The sequence below is a fragment of the Sapajus apella genome, unplaced genomic scaffold (assembly GCF_009761245.1).
Source record: "Sapajus apella isolate SASKATOON/1434 unplaced genomic scaffold, GSC_monkey_1.0 scaffold158, whole genome shotgun sequence".
In the NCBI taxonomy this organism is placed as follows: domain Eukaryota; kingdom Metazoa; phylum Chordata; class Mammalia; order Primates; family Cebidae; genus Sapajus; species Sapajus apella.
In genome coordinates, this window is record NW_022437098.1 from 236,796 (window position 1) to 255,646 (window position 18,851).

Consider the following 18,851-nt stretch of genomic DNA (forward strand, 5'->3'; position numbering starts at 1 on the left):
TTTCCCGTGCTGAATCATTCTTGAATTTCTAGGTTAAGCCTGACTTTATCCTGATGCATCTTTGTTTTAAATACTTCTGGATTTGATTTGTCAATCATTCGGGAATGTCTTTCTTAGCTTCAAAGTCCAAAGATATTCAGAGCAATTCTTCCTAAAACAAAATGAGGTTGCAGATGCATAAGCCATCACCTCCCCAATCTTAACATATTTTGGACAGGTGACAAGTCAAGTCATTTAACCAGTGTACACCAGTGAGTCCCTAAAATAGATTGAAACATTTCCCCAGAATCTGAAAATGCAAGGTTAAGAGGGTGAGAAAAGTAATTAATTTCTAAATATTGACTCCATTTAGTTTCTGGCTTTGGCAATAAGTGACCCCATTTTCCATTCAAACTGTGATTGGTCAACCAAGTTATAGACTCCTAACATAAGCTGAATCAAAAATTTCAGAATTTAATTGCCATGAGATTTCTGACTCGAGTTTATCCAAAATCAGACACAAATACTCTTCTAAGACATTAAGTCATTAAGTTGGAGATTTATATGTGTGTGAGGAAGGAAATTAATCACCACAGGATAAGACACTAGGTTCAAATCTCAAGTCAACCGAGACAAATTCTTAACTAATCTGTGTACTCTTTGCCCCCAAGCCTACAGCCGCCAATTATGTGAGTTGATTATAACCACATTTGCTGCTGTTTCTGACAGAAGACAAACCAAAGTCGCTCTTTCCACGTGTGGGTTTTTATTTTTAGCCCTTCACATGGGCCACAGAATTGCCTGTGGCTTCCAAATCTTCATAAGCAGTTTGTTGTTGCTCTTCTGTATGTGATTAGGTGGATTTGCCCTTCGGATTCTGATCGCTACCATCTCTGTTTATCACTCCTTTAGGGTCTTTAGACAAGGTGCAAGACACAGAGAAGAGAGTGTGGGGTCAAACCCACTAGCTGCATGCCTGGGTTTTCTGCACGCAGGTCAGATATTCCTGTACATCCTCTGGGGACCCCAGAATGAGGGGGACTCGCTGGTGAATTGCCTCGGGCTGGACGTCCAGTACTGGCTGGGTCCCTGTGGTCGCCAAGCCTCCTGCCTGCTCAATGATGTAAGCCACAGGATTGCATTCATACAGGAGCCGGAGCTGTGGAGGAACAGAGGCAGGTGAGAAAACTCTGCAAGTGGCCAAATGTCCTGAGCCACGCCCCTAAAGCTGGGAGAGGAGTTTGCACGGCTGAGCTTCCATCTGGCTAGCATAAGTTGCACCGTGCACCTCACAAGAGTAGGCCTGAGCTAGAGAGCCTACAGCAGGCCAGACACATTAGACGGCGCTCATCCAGAAGCCTTGGGGGCCCCCCTGGCCAGATGGCTGAGCCATGTATCTACCCGTCTTGTCCCTGTGCTTATGAGAGACCTGCCTCTTGACTTGGAGATAGGAGATCTAAGCACCTGTTTCTTGGTTCAACAATGAGGTAAACTGAGGCTGGAGGCCTGGGTAGAAGCCTTTATATGTGAGACTTCAAGGCTAGTAAAGAGCCAAGCTTGGATGGGACAGTAAGGTCACCTTGAGCATGCCACAGTGGCTGGGATTGTGTGAAGGAACTCCGCATCTTAAGCTTTGACATCGCTAACTAGTTTGTTGGGGTTTCAATGGTCTTGTCTTTTGCCCCTTAGACTAAGTGAAATCCCATAATTTGCACCCCCATAGCGCTGTACGTCCCCTCTGGTACCACTCGTCACACTGAGGCCTCTTTAATGCCTGGCTTCCTCCCTAGCCTGCTGTTTACCCTAGTTGATCACTGTACAATCTCAGTTGTCAGCAGTGCCTGACACAAAGAAAGTGTGTTGGCTCATGCTTTTAATCTCAGCATTTTGGGAGGCTGAGGCAGGAGGATCGCTTGAGTCCAGGAATTTGAGAATAGCCTGGGCAACATAGTCAGACCCCCATCTCTAAAAGAAATTTAAAAATTAACCAAGTATGGTAGTGCGTGCCTGTGATCCCAGCTATTCAGGAAACTGAACGGGAGGATCAACTGAGCCCGGGAGTTCAAGGCTGCCGTGAGCTGTGATCACACTACTGCCCTCCGGCCTGCGGGACAGAGCGGGACCTTGTCTCAAAAACAAAGTGTCCAGGCAAGGCCACTGTGTTTCCCGCAGGAGGGGTCCCAGAAATCAGCCTCAATCCTGCTTGCCAGTCTCTGCAAAAGGCCCAGGGCTGAGCCTGTTCAGAGGAAGGAAGGCCTTCTCTAACCCTCCCACAGGCATGTGAGAACTGGCAGGAGGCTCCCTGTGTCCTGTGAGTATGCGGTGAATTGAAATGAATGGGGTTGGCTTGGATGGACTTTTCAGGTCTATTTCTATGATGGTGTCATGACCCGCAGGCCTGACACACGGCACACGCCCCATCACATTAGAATCAGGGTGTGGTTCTGGCTGGAGGCACTGCCGCTGCGCATGACCCGGTATCATCTTCTCCTTTCTCCCCATTGGTACAACCTGTGTAACTTCCCAAAAAGTTCATTTTCTATTATCAGCTTACAAAACGGTCGACCCAGCTGTGTGCAGCTTTCCTTTCCTCACCATCCTTTCCTTCCAGTCCATTTTGGTGATATGTTTAAACTACTTTGAGAAACAATCACATATTATGGTCAAATTTTTCTGTTATATATTTATATGTTATTGTATGATATCATAGTATATCATATTTTTTCTATTATATGTATTAAGGAGAGGAACACAATATCTTTGGTCTAGGCTGGAGATCCAGGCATTCGGGAGAAAGTAGGTGAAGACTCTTGGAGGTATTTCCTGCCATTTTGGTCAGACAGTGTAAGGTGCCCTCACCCAGACCTCTGACTCTCGAAGCAGTGGGTGCCCAGCAGGGGGTACAAAAGCTGTGCTGCATGCAGGCTGTATGTGGGTGGTTCATTCTGTCCTTCGTCACCCACGGGAGGGACACTGGAGGCCAGGCTGTCCAGGGCAGTCTAGCCAGGGAGACCCTCACCTTGGCAGCTTATGGTGCTCAGCATTTTTCTCCCCCTTTATGGGGAGGGGGATTTAGGGCATCAGACAATAAAGTCTCAGATTGTAATCAATTACCCTGTTGATTCAAATACTTTAACCAAAAAAGCTTGGCATTGGGACATATGTGCTTGTCTTGGAGCCAAGTTATTTTTGCCATGACCTCAGATGCCCTGTTGTAGGAAATTTAATACCAAAATGGGCAGGACTTCACGGAACCTTGGCCGGCAGGCCATGTGACCTGCAATTAATTCTCTCTGCAATTAAATCTACACAGCTATACAGATGCAGGCACACACAGGATGGGAGTGTGCACATGCACACACAGACACACACACACAGGTGTTGTCACAGAACTCTCCGTATGGGTGGTAGTTACGTGCAGCGAACAGACATCTATCTATGGAGCAACACGTGCTTACAGGACATGCACATGTGATCCCATACGGGTATTTCTGACTCACTTAGGATCATTTGAATAATCAGTAATAATCCATCTTCATGTTCTCCCCGATGTAACTGAGTACGTGGCCAGAGTGGTTCTATCAAGAATTTCCACGTCTTCCACTCGTCTCACTTTGTATGATAGTCCACCATAGCACTTTGCTTTCCTTCAGCACCTCTGCAGGGTTATCAGTGTTCTTAGTTCAGTGGGTGAATACACCTGGGCTAAGCACTCACATGAAGAGAAACTCCTGATACACCAGCCTAGGAACATCTTCTCTCTGGCCTCACGTGCTGTGTTAGATCTCTTAGCGTGGCTTTGAATCTAAGCATTCCAACAATTCAAATCTCAAGGCAACTCTGCGTGACAGAAAAATGTGTGGCTGGTTGTTGGTATGTCAGAGAAAACAGAGGCCTTTATTTGATTTCACTACTTATGATTTCTGTGATTGGCTAAAAATCAGATGCATTTTTATGAGAGGTTCTACTCAAGATAGCTGAATCATAAGCTTCTAGATTGATAATACAAGTATTTTCAGTTTTGCATCATTAAGTTGCAATCAGACCTTCCAAGAACTACCTTTCCAGATATATTGGCTGAGTTCCGAGCAGAAGTTCTTATTCTGGGGACTGGAAATTCTCTAGGGGATACATGGTTGGACTCACGGTATCAGTGAACCCCCTCGACGTGTAATGTGTATGTAATGTGTATGTTTACATGCATTTGTTCTTGGAAGTATGTTGATAAGTTTTATTAGGTGCCCCGTGGGGCTCCATGATCACAAATCTGCTGGTGCTAAAGCTAAAAGTCAGGTACACCCTGTGGAAAGTCAGACACACAGCCGGCTCATGGTGAATGGTGGGTGTGGGGCCAGAGGGCAGAAGACCAGTGAGAATCACCAGTCACGTAGCGTCAGCCTGTCAGCCTTCTCCCTCTCAAAACCTCCCACAGCCTGGAGACTCCAGGGAAATAGAGCTCATTTTTCCTCCCCTGCCCATCTCCACACAGACATGCCACAGAGCAGTGCAGTAGCCAAACAGCAGGCGTTAGAGGAGGGAGTTCCCCCTCCTCCCTGACCAGATGCACAGCCAGTGGACAAGGGAGAATTACCTTGCCCTTGGGGCTCTTCTGGTTGGCTGGGTACATGAAGATACCTCCATAGACCAGGGTGCGGTGCACATCGGCCACCATGGATCCCACATACCTGGCCCCATAGGGAGCACTGCCATCCTAGAAGACAGAAAGAGAAGAGACAAGATCCAGTGGCTCTCAGGATTAGCCAGCACCTGCTCGCGGTCAGAAGTCCCCTTGACGTGACCTCTGCATTCCTGATCGCCTATCCTCTATCCACTAGTGCAGCAACTGAAAAGATTATGTAATTGTGCATTTCATTCATTATGAGCTCCTCAAACCTCATCGTGTTACTGGACTTACTAAATGTAGGACTACCTAAACTACGAGAAAATATCCTGTAGCAATCTTAAAAGAGCAGCTAAACAAACAAAAAGAAAGAAACAGGAAGTCACCCATCTACATGCAGTGCCACCTCTGGGCTCAAAATAAAGGGATGGAAGCCAGGCATAAAGAAAACAGAAAATAGCAGGGGCTGCAATCCTAATTTCAGACAAAACAGACTTTAAACCAGCAAAGCTCAGAAAAGACAAAGAAGGACATTACATCATGGTAAAGGGCTCAATTCAACAAGAAGACTATCCCAAATAATATCCACCCAACACAGGGGCACCCAGATTCATAAAGCAAGCCTCAGAGACCTTCAAAAAGACCTTGACTCCCACACAATAATAGTGGGAGACTTCAACACCTCACTGACAGTAATCGCTGAAGCAGAGAATTAACAAAGATATTCAAGACCTCAAATCAAGACCTCAAATCAACACTAGACCAAATGGATCTGTTAGACATCTATAAAACTCTCCACCCAAAACCAGCGAAATATACAATCTTCTCATCACCACACAGCACACACACTAAAATTGAACACACAAGTGGACGTAAAACAATCCTCGGCAAATGCAAAAGAACGGAACTCATACCAACCACTCTCAATAAAAATAGGAGACTAAGAAAATCACTCAAACCATACAATTACACAAAAATTAAACAACTTGCTCCTGAATGACTTTTGGGTAAATAATGAAATTAAGGCAGAAATCAAGAGATTTTTTTTGAAACTAATGAGAACAAAGATAAAATAACCAAATTCCTGGGACACAGGTAAGGCAGTGTTAAGAGGGAAATTTATAGCACTAAATGCCCATATCAACAAGTTTAAAAGATCTCAAATTAACAACCTAACAGTACAACAAAAAGAACTAGATAAGTAGGAGCAAACCAGCCCCAAAGCTAGCAAAAGACAGGAAATAATCAAAATCAGAGCTAAACTGAAGGAGATTGAGACAGACAGACAGACACACACACACACACACACACACACACACACAAAATTCATTGCTGCGTGCATGGCTCATGGCTGTAATCCCAGCACTTTGGGAGGCTAAGGAAAGTGGATCGCTTGAGGTCAGGAGTTTAAGACCAGCCTGGCCAACATGGTGAAACCCCATCTGTACTAAAAATAAAAAGAAAATAGCTAGGTATGATGGCAGATGCCTGTAATTCCAGCTACTTGGATGCTGAGGCAGGAGAATCACTTCAACCTGAGAGATAGAGGTTGCAGTGAGCCGAAATCACACCATTGCACTCCAGCCTAGGTGACAGAGCAAAACCCCATCTCAAAAAAAAATTTCAAAATATCAATGAATCTAGGAGTTTGTTTTTTGAAAAAAGTAAAAACTAGTAAGATAGATAGACTGGTCACTAGATGAATAAAGAAGAATAAAGGGAAGATCCAAATAAATTCAACTAGAAATAACAAAGGGGGTATTACTACTGACCCCACAGAAACACAAACCATCAGAGACTACTGTGAACACCTCTATGTACACGAACTAGAAAATCTAGAGGAAATGGATAAATTCCTGGAAGCACACATTCACCTAAGACAGCCAGGAAGAAGCGAATCCCTGCACAGACCAATAACAAACTCCAAAATTAAATCAGCAAAAATAACCAAAAAAAGCCACGACCAGAGATCCACAGCAGAATTCTACCAGATATATAAAAAAGAGCTGGTACCACTTCCACTGAAACTGTTCCAAAAATTTGAACTTCACCACTCATTCTACAAGACGAACGTCACAACTCATTCTACAAGGCGAACGTCATCCTGATACCAAAACCTGGCAGACACACAACTAAAAAAAATTCAGGCCAATACCCTTGATGAATATTGACGCAAAACTCCTCATTAAAACACATAGCATCAGCGCATTATAAAGCTCATCTGTCACAATCAAGCAGGCTTTATTCCTGGGACGAAAGGTTGGTTCAACATACGCAAATCAATAAATGTGACTCATCACATAAAATGAACCAAAGACAAAAGCCACTTGATTTTTTCAATAGATGCACAAAAGGCTTTCAATAAAATTCAATACCTCTTCATGTTAAAAACTCTCAACAAACTAGATATTGAATGAACATACCTCAAAATAATAAGAGCCATCTATGACAAACCTGCAGCCTACATTATACTGAATGGGCAAAAGCTGGAAGCACTCCCTTAAAAAGTGGCTCAAGACAAGGATGCCGTCTCTCACCACTCCTATTTAACATGGTATTGAAAATTCTGGACAGGGCAAACAGGCAACAGAAGTAAATAAAGGGCATCCAAATAGGAAGACAGGAAGTCAAACTATCCCTCTTTGCAGATGACATGATTCTATATCTAGAAAAGCCCATAGTATTGGTCCAAAATCTCCTTAGGCTGATAAACAACTTCAGGAGAATTTCAACATACAAAATCAACATACGAAAAATCATTAGCATCCCTATACACAAAAAACAGCCAGGCCAAGAGCCAAATCAGGAACATAATCCCTTTCAGAATTGCCACAAAAATAATAAAATGCCTAGGAATCGAGCTAGCAAGGGAGGTTAAAGATATCTACAATGAGAACTACAAAACATTGCTCAAAGAAATCAGTGATGACACAAACAAATGGAAAAAATTCCATGCTCATGGATATAAACTGTCAATATTGTTAAATATTGGCCATACTGCCCAAAACAATTTACAGATTCAGTGCTATTCCTATCAAACTACCAATGACATTTTTCACAGAACTAGAAAAAACTATTTTAAAATTCGTATGGAACCATAAAGAGACAGACTAGCCGAGACAATCCTAAGCAAAAAGAACCAAGCTGGTGGCATCACATTACTTGACTTCAAACTATAATGCAGGGCTACAATAACCAAAACAGCATGGCACTGCTACAAAAACAGACAAATAGACCAATGGAACAGAATAGAGGATCCAGAAATAAGGCCACACACTTACTTTTGACCATTTGACCTTTGTTTTTGACAAAGCTGACAAAAACAAGCAATGGGGAAACTATTTCCTATTCAATAAATGGTGCTGGGATGACTAGCTAGCCATATGCAGAAGGTTAAAACTGGACCACTTCCTTACACCATATACAAAAATTAAAGGCCTAATGTGAAACCCACAACTACAAAAACCCTGGAAGACAACCTAGGCAATACCATTCTGGATGTAGGCATGAGCAAAGATTTCATAACAAAGATGCCAAAAGCAATTACAACAAAAGCAAAAATTACCAAATGGGATTTAATTAAACTAAAGAGCTTCTGCACAGCAAAAGAAACTGTCAATAGAGTAAACAGACACCCCACAGAATGGGAGAAAATTTCTGCAAACAATACATCTGAAAAAAGTCTAACCTACAAGGCACTTAAATATACAAGAAAAAAAATTAAAAAGTGGGCAAAGGACATGAACAGATACTTTTCAAAAGAAGCTAAAAAGCATATTTGAAAAGCTCAATCAATATCGGCCGGGTGGGGTGGCTCACACCTGTAATCCCAGCACTTTGGGAGGCCGAGGCTGGTGGATCACCAGGTCTGGAGTTCAACTGGCCAACATGGTGACACCCCGTCTCTACTAAAAAATAAAAAAATTAGCTGGGCATGGTGGCTTGTGCCTGTAATCCCAGCTACTTGGGAGGCTGAGGTAAGAGAATTGCTTGAACTGGGAACCGGGAGGCAGAGGTTGCAGTGAGCTGAGATTGTGCCACTGCACTCCAGCCTGGGCTACAGAGTGAGACTCATCTCAAAAAAAAAAGCTCAATATCACTGATAATTAGAGAAATGCAAATCAAAAGCACAATGAGATACCATCTCATACCAGTCAGAAAGATTTTAAATGTATTTTTAAAAATGTAAATACGACAGATGCTGGCAAGGTTGCAGAAAAAAGGGAATGTTTATGCACTGTTGGTGGGAGTGTAAATCATTTCCACATTGTGGAAAGCAGTGCAGTGATCTCACAAACAGCTATAAACAGCCATCCCATTACTGGGTGTACACCCAAAGGAATAGAAATCATTCTGTTGTAAAGACACATGCACGTGTATGTTCACTGCAACACTATTCACAATAGCAAAGACACGGAATCAACCTAAATGCCCATCAGTGATAGATTGGATAAAGAAAATGTGCTGCATATGCACAATGGAATACTATGCAGCCATTAAAAAGAATGAGATCATGTTTTTGCAGGAATATGGGTAGAGCTAGAGGCCTAATTATCTCAAGTAAACTAACATAGGAATAGGGAACCAAATGCTGCATGTTCTCATTTATAAGTAGGAGCTAAATGACGAGAACACAGGGACACAAAGAGGGAAACGGCAGACACTGGGGCCGACTTGAGGGTGGAGGGTGGAGGGTGGGAGGAGGGAGAGGAGCAGAAAAGATAAGTATTGGATACTAGGCTTAGTACCTGGGAGACAAAACAATCTGTACCACAAGCCCCCACGACACGAGTTTACTTCATAACAAACCTGCACAACTAGCCCTGAATCTAAACTAAAAGTTTAATAAAATAAAATTATACCGGCATCAGAGGAATATGTACTAGTGTTTTAAACCACTGTAAGATGACTATAGTTAACAATAATATATGACATATTTTCAAGGAGCTAGAAGGAGGATATTGAATGTTCCCAACACAAAGAAATGATAAATGTTTGAGATGATGGATTTGCTAATTACACTGATCTGATCACTGTACATTATATATAATGAAACACCACTATGTACCTTATAAATACGTACAATTATTATATGTCAATTGAAAATAAAATGATGGACCTGGCATGGTGGCTCACAGCCATAATCCCAGCATTCTGGGAGACTGAGACAGGTGGATCACCTGAAGTCAGGCGTTTGAGTGCAGCCTGGCCAGCATGATGACACCCTGTCTCTACTAAAAATACAAAAAATTAGCCGGGCATGGTGGCGGGAGCCTGTAATCCCAGCTACTTGGGAGGCTGACGCAGGAGAATCGCTGGAACCCAGGACACAGAGATTGCAGTGAGCCAAGATCGCACCATTGCACTTCAGTCTGAGCAACAAGAGCAAAACTCCATCTCAAAATAAAAATAAATAAATATATAAATAAAACAAAAATAAATAAAATGATGACATTTTTAATGATTAGTCACCTCCTTCATAATTCATGGTCATCATCTTTTTAAACAACTCCAATTTTATAGCTCACATTTCTCACTGCACCACAGGTGGAGTTTGTGAAAAATGTAAGGAAATATTACTGCTAATTAGGCAAGCCCAATGCTCTAACAATTGTCAAAAACGAAAATGAAACCAAAACAAATTACCAGACCCCTGAGGCAGTGTTTCCTCATTCATTTCCTCCCTCTATCCTCCCTTCCACAATAAGCAGATTTCTGAGACCAGCCTTATTCGTATTCCTCTTCCCTCCCAGATACGGAATTGGGTGCTCTATAGCAGGGCTTCTGTCTGTCCACACCCAGCAGGTACACAGCTCATAAAGCGGGAAGAGGAGCCGGCAGAAACTCCACAGCCAGCAGGGAGGCGCTGTCTCCCTCCAGGTTAGGCAGCCCTGAGCCACGCCCCTGGTGTTTAGGAGTGAGGATTCTTCCCCACTTGATTGTTTCCAAGCAGGTTCATGTTGTGGGTAAGGGCATGGCTTGACAGCCAAAATGCTTGGGTTTGAATCCAGGTTCAGCCACTTGCCTTGGATAAGAAATGGAACCCCTCTGTGCCTCAGCTTCCCCATCTGTACCTGCCTCCAAGAGTTGTTATGAGATAAAAGGAGCTTTTACACATAAAACACTATAGCAGGGCTTAGCACAATGTCAGCTTTCTCATCATCACCTTGAAACATCTCCAAATAGTAATTACAATGAACATCATTATATTCTATTGTCTTCTAGTTACTTGCTGTGAAACCACATTGCAGGCAAAATTTACCAAGTCTTCTGCTATTTTAGTCACTTAGCACTTTATCAGACCCAAGATGAAACACCTTGGCCTGACTTAACAGTGAAGGGAAGAAGTGAAGTTCCAGAATTCTGTTTTACCAGAAATCCTACTTCTAGGAATACCTTCATACCTTTTTTTTTTCCTTTCTTTGAGACAGTGTCTTGTTGCCCAATCTCGTTCATTGCAACCTCCTCTCCTTTTCGGATTCAAGTGATTTTCGTGCCTCGGCCTCCCGAGTAGCTGCGATTACAGGCGCCCTCCAACCACACCCAGCTAGTTTTCGTTTTTTGTTGTTTTTGTTTTTGTTTTTTTGAGACAGAGTTTCACTCCGTCACCAGGAGCCAGGCTGGAGTGCAATGGCGTGATCTCGGCTCACCGCAACCTCCGCCTCCTGGGTTCAGGCAATTCTCCTGCCTCAGCCTCTGAGTCGCTGGGATTACAGGCACGTGCCACCATGCCCGGCTATTTTTTGTATTTTTAGTAGAGACGGGGTTTCACCATGTTGGCCAGGATGGTCTCGATCTCTTGATCTCGTGACCCGCCCGCCTCAGCCTCCCAAAGTGCTGGAATTACAGGCGTCTAGGAATTCCTTCTAAGGGAATTTTCAGATCAGCAAAGACAAGGTACAAAGAGGTTCACTGCAGCATCATTTACGGAGTGAAAAGCTGGACACAACCTAAGTGTGGAACAATCTGAGAATGATTAACTACATTACAGTACAGCAATGTGCTTTTGAAGAATTTTTGCTGACTAGGAAAAGCTCATGAAATAAGTAGAAAAGCAGGTTTAAAAAGTGTTTCCAGTTGAATCATGCTTGGTAGCTGTGTAAGCACACTTGCAGAAAACAAACTCCAGAGAAGTATACCGAGATGCTCACAGTGGGTTTGAGGATGGGGTGTCTTAACACGTGGATTTTGTTTACATTTTCTGGTTTTCAGTGTCTTCCATGTGATGTGTTATCCAGGAACACAGTTTTTATATTTGGGGAAAACATTAAGTCATAAAATCAAAACATTTTAGTACAGAAAGAATCTTTCAGCAGACACGCAGTGAACTCTCAGGAACTAGAGATGGAACCCATATTCCTGAGCTCCTGTTTTTTTAGCCCAGAAGGACTCAACATAACAGAGAGAGGTGTTTCTGCTCTTCAACTTACCTTTGCTCTATAAAGTAAAGCTGTGAGAAATCTCTCAGTTATAGTTAGATAGGTAGACAGACAGACCAACAGATAGACAGACAGACAGACAGACAGACAAATAGATAGATAGATAGATATTAGATAGATAGATGATAGATATTAGATGATAGATGATAGATATTAGATAGATGATAGAGAGAGATATTAGATTATAGATGATAGAGATTAGATAGATGATAGATGATAGAGATAGATATAGATAGATAGATAGATAGATGATAATAGGTGAGAAGGAGGGAGGCAACAAGGGAGGGAGTGAGGGAGGGAGGGTAGGAGGGAGGGATAACTTAGATGGTTGTAACTTGGGGGAGGAGAGCAAGGGCCTCTGGAGGTGTGGAATACAACTTGGCCTTGACTAACTACACGCACTCATTTCTACAACACTGGGGAGACACACCTTTGGCCCACATCTGCTTATTATGGGAGCGTTCTGAGAAAGTTGGCTATAGTTTTAGCAGAAAAAGCCCAGGAAACTTCACCAGAGAGTTCACCACAGCAATGCTGCTGCTTAATCTTCCCACCAAACAATGGCAATTTTGCCAGAGTTTTAATGGAAAATCACCACAGTCCTGATTTAGCCCCTTCCGACTTCTTTTTGTTTCCTAATCTTTAAAAACCTTTAAAGAACACCCATTTTTCATCAGCCAATAACATTAAAAAGCCTGCCTTGGCAGAGTTAAATTCCCAGTGCCTCAGTTCTTTACAGATGGACTAAAGGCCTGGTATAAACCCTTACGAAAGCCTCTGAACTCAATAGAGCTTATGTTGAGATATAAAGATTATATTTTATGTTTTTAGACTTTTAATTTCATTTTTCCATGAACTTTTTGAAGTCCTCTCTCGTAATTATCTCTTCTATAAGCAAATGCAGCTGAGTGAGTGAATCTGTAGGTTGGAGCTTAGATTAAACAAATGACTTAAGAGAGGATCTGGCCTCAGCTCTGAATTTTGTCAATGTGATTCCTGCCTTCTTTATAGAGAATGCATCCTGGAAAAACTCACATGTAAAGATAAGTACTACCTTAGAAGGTAAATCTTAGCTATATACAATACTGAATTCGTAGGAAGAAAGGCAGAGTCCACCATCTTCATACTGACCACAGCCATCAACAGTGGCACTAACCTCTTTCAGCAAAGCCTCTGAAGCCACCACCCAAACAGTACCCATGGGGACAGCATTGTCTCTGCCACCCGCCTGGCTTTCTTCACTCACCTCAGGGAATTTCTTTTTCTGCAGATACGCAGTGGTGGCCGCATCAAAATACTTGGCATAGCCCTCATTCAGGCTGTAAATCTTTCCTTTCTTCTTAATCTTGACCTCTTTTTCCACCAGGATAAATTCACCAAGAGCCTAGCAACATGAAGAGAGATGCCAGGAAGAAGAGAGAAGCCAGGAAACAGAAGCCAACTGCACGATCCCCACAATCCCCACAATCACAGCAGAAGATGGGGACCTGCTGGCAGAGCCGGGGCTTGGCTGTGGTCACTCTGACCCTGCCCTGTGGTGTTTTCACGACTGGTGGGAAGAACAGGGGTCCTATGGAGTCCACACAGGAAGCTCAAACAGTAACGTAGCGAGCAGGAAGACAATTGAAAGGGACGAAGCCCAAGGTCTTCTTTCTTTTCCTTTTCACTTTCTACTGTCAGCGAGGCTCCTCATTTATGAAAAACCTGACTGTGTGTATCTCCCAAGTTCTCACCGATACATTAATGTTTTCAGGAAGACCAGCCATCAACAGTGAGAGGAAGAAGTTACATGTCGTATGAGGGATGCATTTTATTTATTTATTTGTTTATTTTGTATTTTTTGAGACGGAGTTTCGCTCTTGTTACCCAGGCTGGAGTGCAATGGCGCGATCTTGGCTCACCGCAACCTCCGCCTCCTGGGTTCAGGCAATTCTCCTGCCTCAGCCTCCTGAGTAGCTGGGATTACAGGCATGCGCCACCATGCCCAGCTAATTTTTGTATTTTTAGTAGAGATGGGCTTTCACCATGTTGGCCAGGATGGTCTCGATCTCTTGACCTCGTGATCCACCCGCCTCGGCCTCCCAAGTGCTGGGATTATAGGCCTGAGCCACCGCGAGGGATGCATTGTAACCATTAATTTGCAGTACAGTTATTTTGTTTATGTTACTGATCAATGGTAGAAACCATTCACAGTTTCTGGTATCCCACTTTTATCTGGGAGAAGAGGAAGTCCTTTTCATCAGAAACTGTGTCCAGTCGGCATAAGGAAAATGTTGGTAAAAATCTGAAGGAAACTTCAGACATATTAGTAAAACCATCCCCCGTCCCTCTCCAGTCCCCCTGTAGCCACCGTGGTCAACACCTTCAGGGCAGCTCTCAAATACCCCTTTATCTAGTTCTGGTGATATCAGTTGCTAAAAATGTGGTCAGCTTGTGGCAGATACCACCGTAAATGCTGGTGTCTGTCTAAGTCCCTAGGAGGAAATTCAGAGCCTGGAAATCAGATCCATTTTGACGAATGTCAAAAATTTTGAGAAAGTGAAAAACTCCACAATGACAGGTCACACCGGGCATCTAAGCCAGAAGTTTCCTAAGAAACATCAGAGCTATCCTGGAATAAAGACGCAAGGCCACAGAATGACTCCACATAGCAGAGGTGTTGCTATGGGAGGTGACGCGTCCATCCAAAACAAGACAGTGACAAGGAGACTCAACAATAGAAACAGCTAAACAATCCTCTCCTGCCGAACATGAGTGACAACTGCTTCTATATCAAGGACTTCAATCTCCCTTCCTCCTAGATAAATGTTATTAAGGTAACTAGTCCTAATTGCACCCACTTACAGACAATATTCAATCCAGACTGACCCTCTCTTCCTCAAATCCTCTTTAGAATCACCAAGCAAAACCCCAAGTGCCACAATAAGCCCATCTCAACTCCCTCCTCATGCAACACCCCATGGTTCCTCTGCAGTGCCTGCTAAATCGACCTCTTATTATTACAGGTGCACAAGTGGTCTTTTGCTCATGAGCTTTAACTCACTGAGGGCCTCTGCTGCTTTGGAGCAGGCCAGCGCTGATTTCTACTCCTGCAAAGTGCCCTGGCTTCCTTTGAAGAATTAACTCTGCTCATCGGATGCCAGTCTAGGAAGGCTTATATCTGGGCTTCTTGTAGGCCAAGGTCAGGCATGTGCCTTAGCTTGAAAATGAGATACCCCTCCCTGGGATTTGAAACCCGAGTAAGAGGCACGGCACCGGGGGTGGTGTCCAGGCTGGACTGGCCAGGCTATGAGACCACTGCTGTGCTTCCTGCTTCCCGGTCCTCTAGTCTTGCCCGTTCCCAGCCAAGGTCCTCAACTTTCCCATCAACGCAGTAACTCCTTTCACTTAATTGAGCTGGGATCAATTTTGCTCTTGCTTTTCAACAAAGACTGTGGAGATGCACAGCTGTCATCTGAACAGTGGCACTCACTCTCCACCTGAGCAGAGGAGCTCATTCTGCATCCATGAGTGAAAACGTCTTGCGTTGATTCACTTCTGGGGCTGTGGCTCTCAGGCCACAGTTTCCACAATTGTATTAACTTGGAAAATATGTTCTTTGGTCTGAATGTATGGTCACCAACAACTGCTGATTTTAAATATGGGCTCTGATACCCTCTGTTCCCCATCATCAGACACCAGAGCCTTGTCACTGAGAAACAACAGCTCCCATCTGAATGAATGTCTTGACAGTGAGTTTTATCCACAATGGGGAGTTGGTTAACAGGAGGTGGTCTCTCTGTGCCTGAAGAGTATGTGTGTTCTGACAAAATCAAATCACCAGCCCTGTAAACCCACAGACCTCACAGGTTTGACCCACCAAGGAATGCTGCCTTCATAAGCTGCTGGCTGCCCTCCATGGCGTTTCTGTGACAACTGCCACCAGCTACCTCCGCCGGATGTCAAACAAGCACTAAGCTGTGTGCACTGGGTCTTTCCTCAAATGTCCTTTTTAGTAGGGTGATGTGATCCAAAGGGGCTTCAGGCTAATACACAGTGACCAGGAAAGATCGTGCTGTTGTTCATCTCTTCCTTCTGTCATGTTGCCAAGTTCTGGTGCCCACCTATGTGCAGACTGGGCCCTGCTGTCATGTTTGAGGGCAGAAAGCAGAGGCCCTGTCTGTGCCTGGGAACCCTTGAGTTAGTTCCCGGAGTCAAAGCACCTCCCACTGCCTTTAGAACTGCTCGGGATGTTCCTTTGCTTGTACTGAAGGGCAATTGTGTTGGAAATTCGGTGTGGTGGAGTAGCTACCCCCCAGAATGCCAGAGCGTGACTCCTGACACCAATCGCTTGACCCTGGGCAAGTTACCCTCTCTACACCTCACTTTCCCCGTCTGAAAATAGGAATAATAAGAGGACCTACCTCAGAGGGCCACTGTGACATTTAAATGCATTAATAGATAATAGATGTAAATTCCATAGGAATTCCACTTACATTCCTACCACTTATGAAGAATTATCTAACTCTTAGCTGTTTTTACAATTTTAGAAAGGACACTTTATTGTCTGAGAGTAACATTTGTAAGCCTTAGAATTTCTCAGGGGTTGCCAGCTTCTTCGAACATAAAAGGAAATTGGGGCATCAGCAAACTGACACAGCAATGGATCTAGGTGTAATGGGTATAAGGTGCAGAGATTCTGTTTGAAAAGTTTCTGGGCTGCCACACTGTAAACTCTGTTTTGTGAGTTAACTCTGTGCCATTCTGAAATTTTGCAAAACCCACTCTCCACACACAGGCACAACATGTGCACTCCACAAGGGCTGGCATGTTGTTCCATCAATGCTCTATCTCCACTCTCTGGAAAGGTGCTTTGAGACCTAGTGGATGCTCAATAAACATCCGTAAGTCAAAAATTCAAATACTCACCTTTTGTCTAAGTGAACACAAGAGTTTTTGAAGCATTCTTTGGTCAACAGCATCTGAGTTTTCACAAGACCTCAGTGTACTTGGCAAAGCATTTCACAAGTGATGGGCAAGGCATCCAGCATTTCAAAGTGAAATTCACAGAGCATTCTACCAGACGGTGCTGCTCTAAAGACCCCATGCTTCCGCTGGAAATTTACAGGATTGTGATTCTTAAATCATGGAGTTCTCAAAAGCCAAAGAGAGTGGGTGCATTTTTGGAGAATGAGCTCCTTAAGGACAGGGCCTGAGTTGATGCAACTGGCTCTGCAGGACACTCCTACCCCCGGTGCCCTCATCGGGACAGAGGCCCTTCATGGTTTCTGATGATGGTGTGGGCTCCCCAAGCTAGGCTCTCAGGCCCCCTGGTTCCCAACACAAGCATTAGGAATAACCAGAATATTATCCCAGGAACTAGCATGAAACCACAGAAGCCCGGGCACAGATGCTGCGGTATTCTGTACCTACCGGGTCAAGCATGAAGAGGTCCACACCTTGCCCCGTGGAGAGGGCCACCAGGGTTGCACTACCGTACAGCGCATAACCTGCAGCCACAATATTGCGGCCAGGCTGCAGGGCATCCTTTTCAGAAGGCTCGTCCTCTGAGGTCTGCAGAAGAGAGGAGAGAAATGCCGTGTGTTATTATCTCCGAGAGAACACTCTGCAAGGGGCCTGGTCTTCCCATCTCCTCAAACCACTGAAGGAAGCGCCGTTCTTAGAATTTTAGGCTGCTGCAAATCTATCCAGGGAAACGAGTGGCCATGTTGCCAACAGTTCTAGCTGAGCCATGACAAAGGCCGTCCTTGGACTTCTCCCTTCCTGTTTTCCAAGCGCATGTGTCTGTAGCCTGCGAGAAAAGCACTCCCCGACGCTAAAACCATAGCCCCTCTTCATCATAAGCCACACTCCCAAGCCACAATACTCAACTCAGATCACTGAGCTGAGCGTGCAGTGTCTCACTGCACACTTTGAGGAGACAGCACCATCACCTCCATGGTTTGGAGGGAGAACTCTGAGAACAAAACCACCTGAGATTAACAATCTACTGCAGCTGCGTCGGATGCACAAGTCACTCAACAGCAGGAAGCCCTGACTGGCTTTCTCTCTGACTCTGTGGATGCTCCTTCTCACTTCCTTCTCTTCCCCGCAGCTCCTCTTCCTTGGATTCCTTAAATGTTGGCGCTCCTTCTGGTACTTCTCTAGCCCCTGGTGCATCCAACCAGTGCAAAATGACTCTTCCTCACCCTCTCATCCCAAATGGGGACTCTCAGCTGCTACATTTGTATTGAGATGTCCCACCTCCCACGACACACACGCACAAACACACACACGCACAAACACACACACGCACAAACACACACACGTATTTGATGGGGTCGAGGATAGAGTCCCAGATTTGAGATTCAAACTGGCCCGATGTGAGCCTCTCCTCCAGAAATTTAGAATTGGAGTACAGCATTGTGGTGATGTAAATGTAGAAGCCTTGTAAACCCAAATGTTCCCGCCACCATGTTCTGACCTCATGGTCTGGTCTTGCAGTGCTAGATGCCATGAGCACTCAGACCTGCTTCTCTGAAGCTCCCAACACATTTTCTTTTTTTTTTGAGACGGAGTTTCGCTCTTGTTACCCAGGCTGGAGTGCAGTGGCGCAATATCGGCTCACCGCAACCTCTGCTTCCTGGGTTCAGGCAATTCTCCTGCCTCAGCCTCCTGAGTAGCTGGGATTACAGTCACGTGCCACCATGCCCAGCTAATGTTTTGTATTTTTAGTAGAGACGGGGTTTCACCTTGTTGACCAGGATGGTCTCGACCTCTTGACCTCGTGATCTACCTGCCTCGGCCTCCCAAAGTGCTGGGATTACAGGCGT

General features: G+C 44.4%; 1 protein-coding gene across 2 annotated transcripts in view; it reads right to left on the minus strand.

Moving 5' to 3' along the window:
- Positions 1-725: 725 nt before the first annotated feature.
- LOC116541913 (fructose-1,6-bisphosphatase isozyme 2) overlaps positions 726-18,851 on the minus strand; it is a 45,288-nt gene continuing 27,162 nt past the window's right edge. For both annotated transcript variants that reach the window (XM_032266423.1, XM_032266424.1), the window contains exons 4-7: positions 17,452-17,592; positions 13,286-13,423; positions 4,571-4,690; positions 726-1,138 (exon numbers count right to left, since the gene is read on the minus strand). In XM_032266423.1, the coding sequence (XP_032122314.1) occupies positions 944-1,138; positions 4,571-4,690; positions 13,286-13,423; positions 17,452-17,592 (594 nt within the window). In that variant the 3' untranslated portion in view covers positions 726-943. The remainder of the gene's footprint in view (positions 1,139-4,570; positions 4,691-13,285; positions 13,424-17,451; positions 17,593-18,851) is intronic.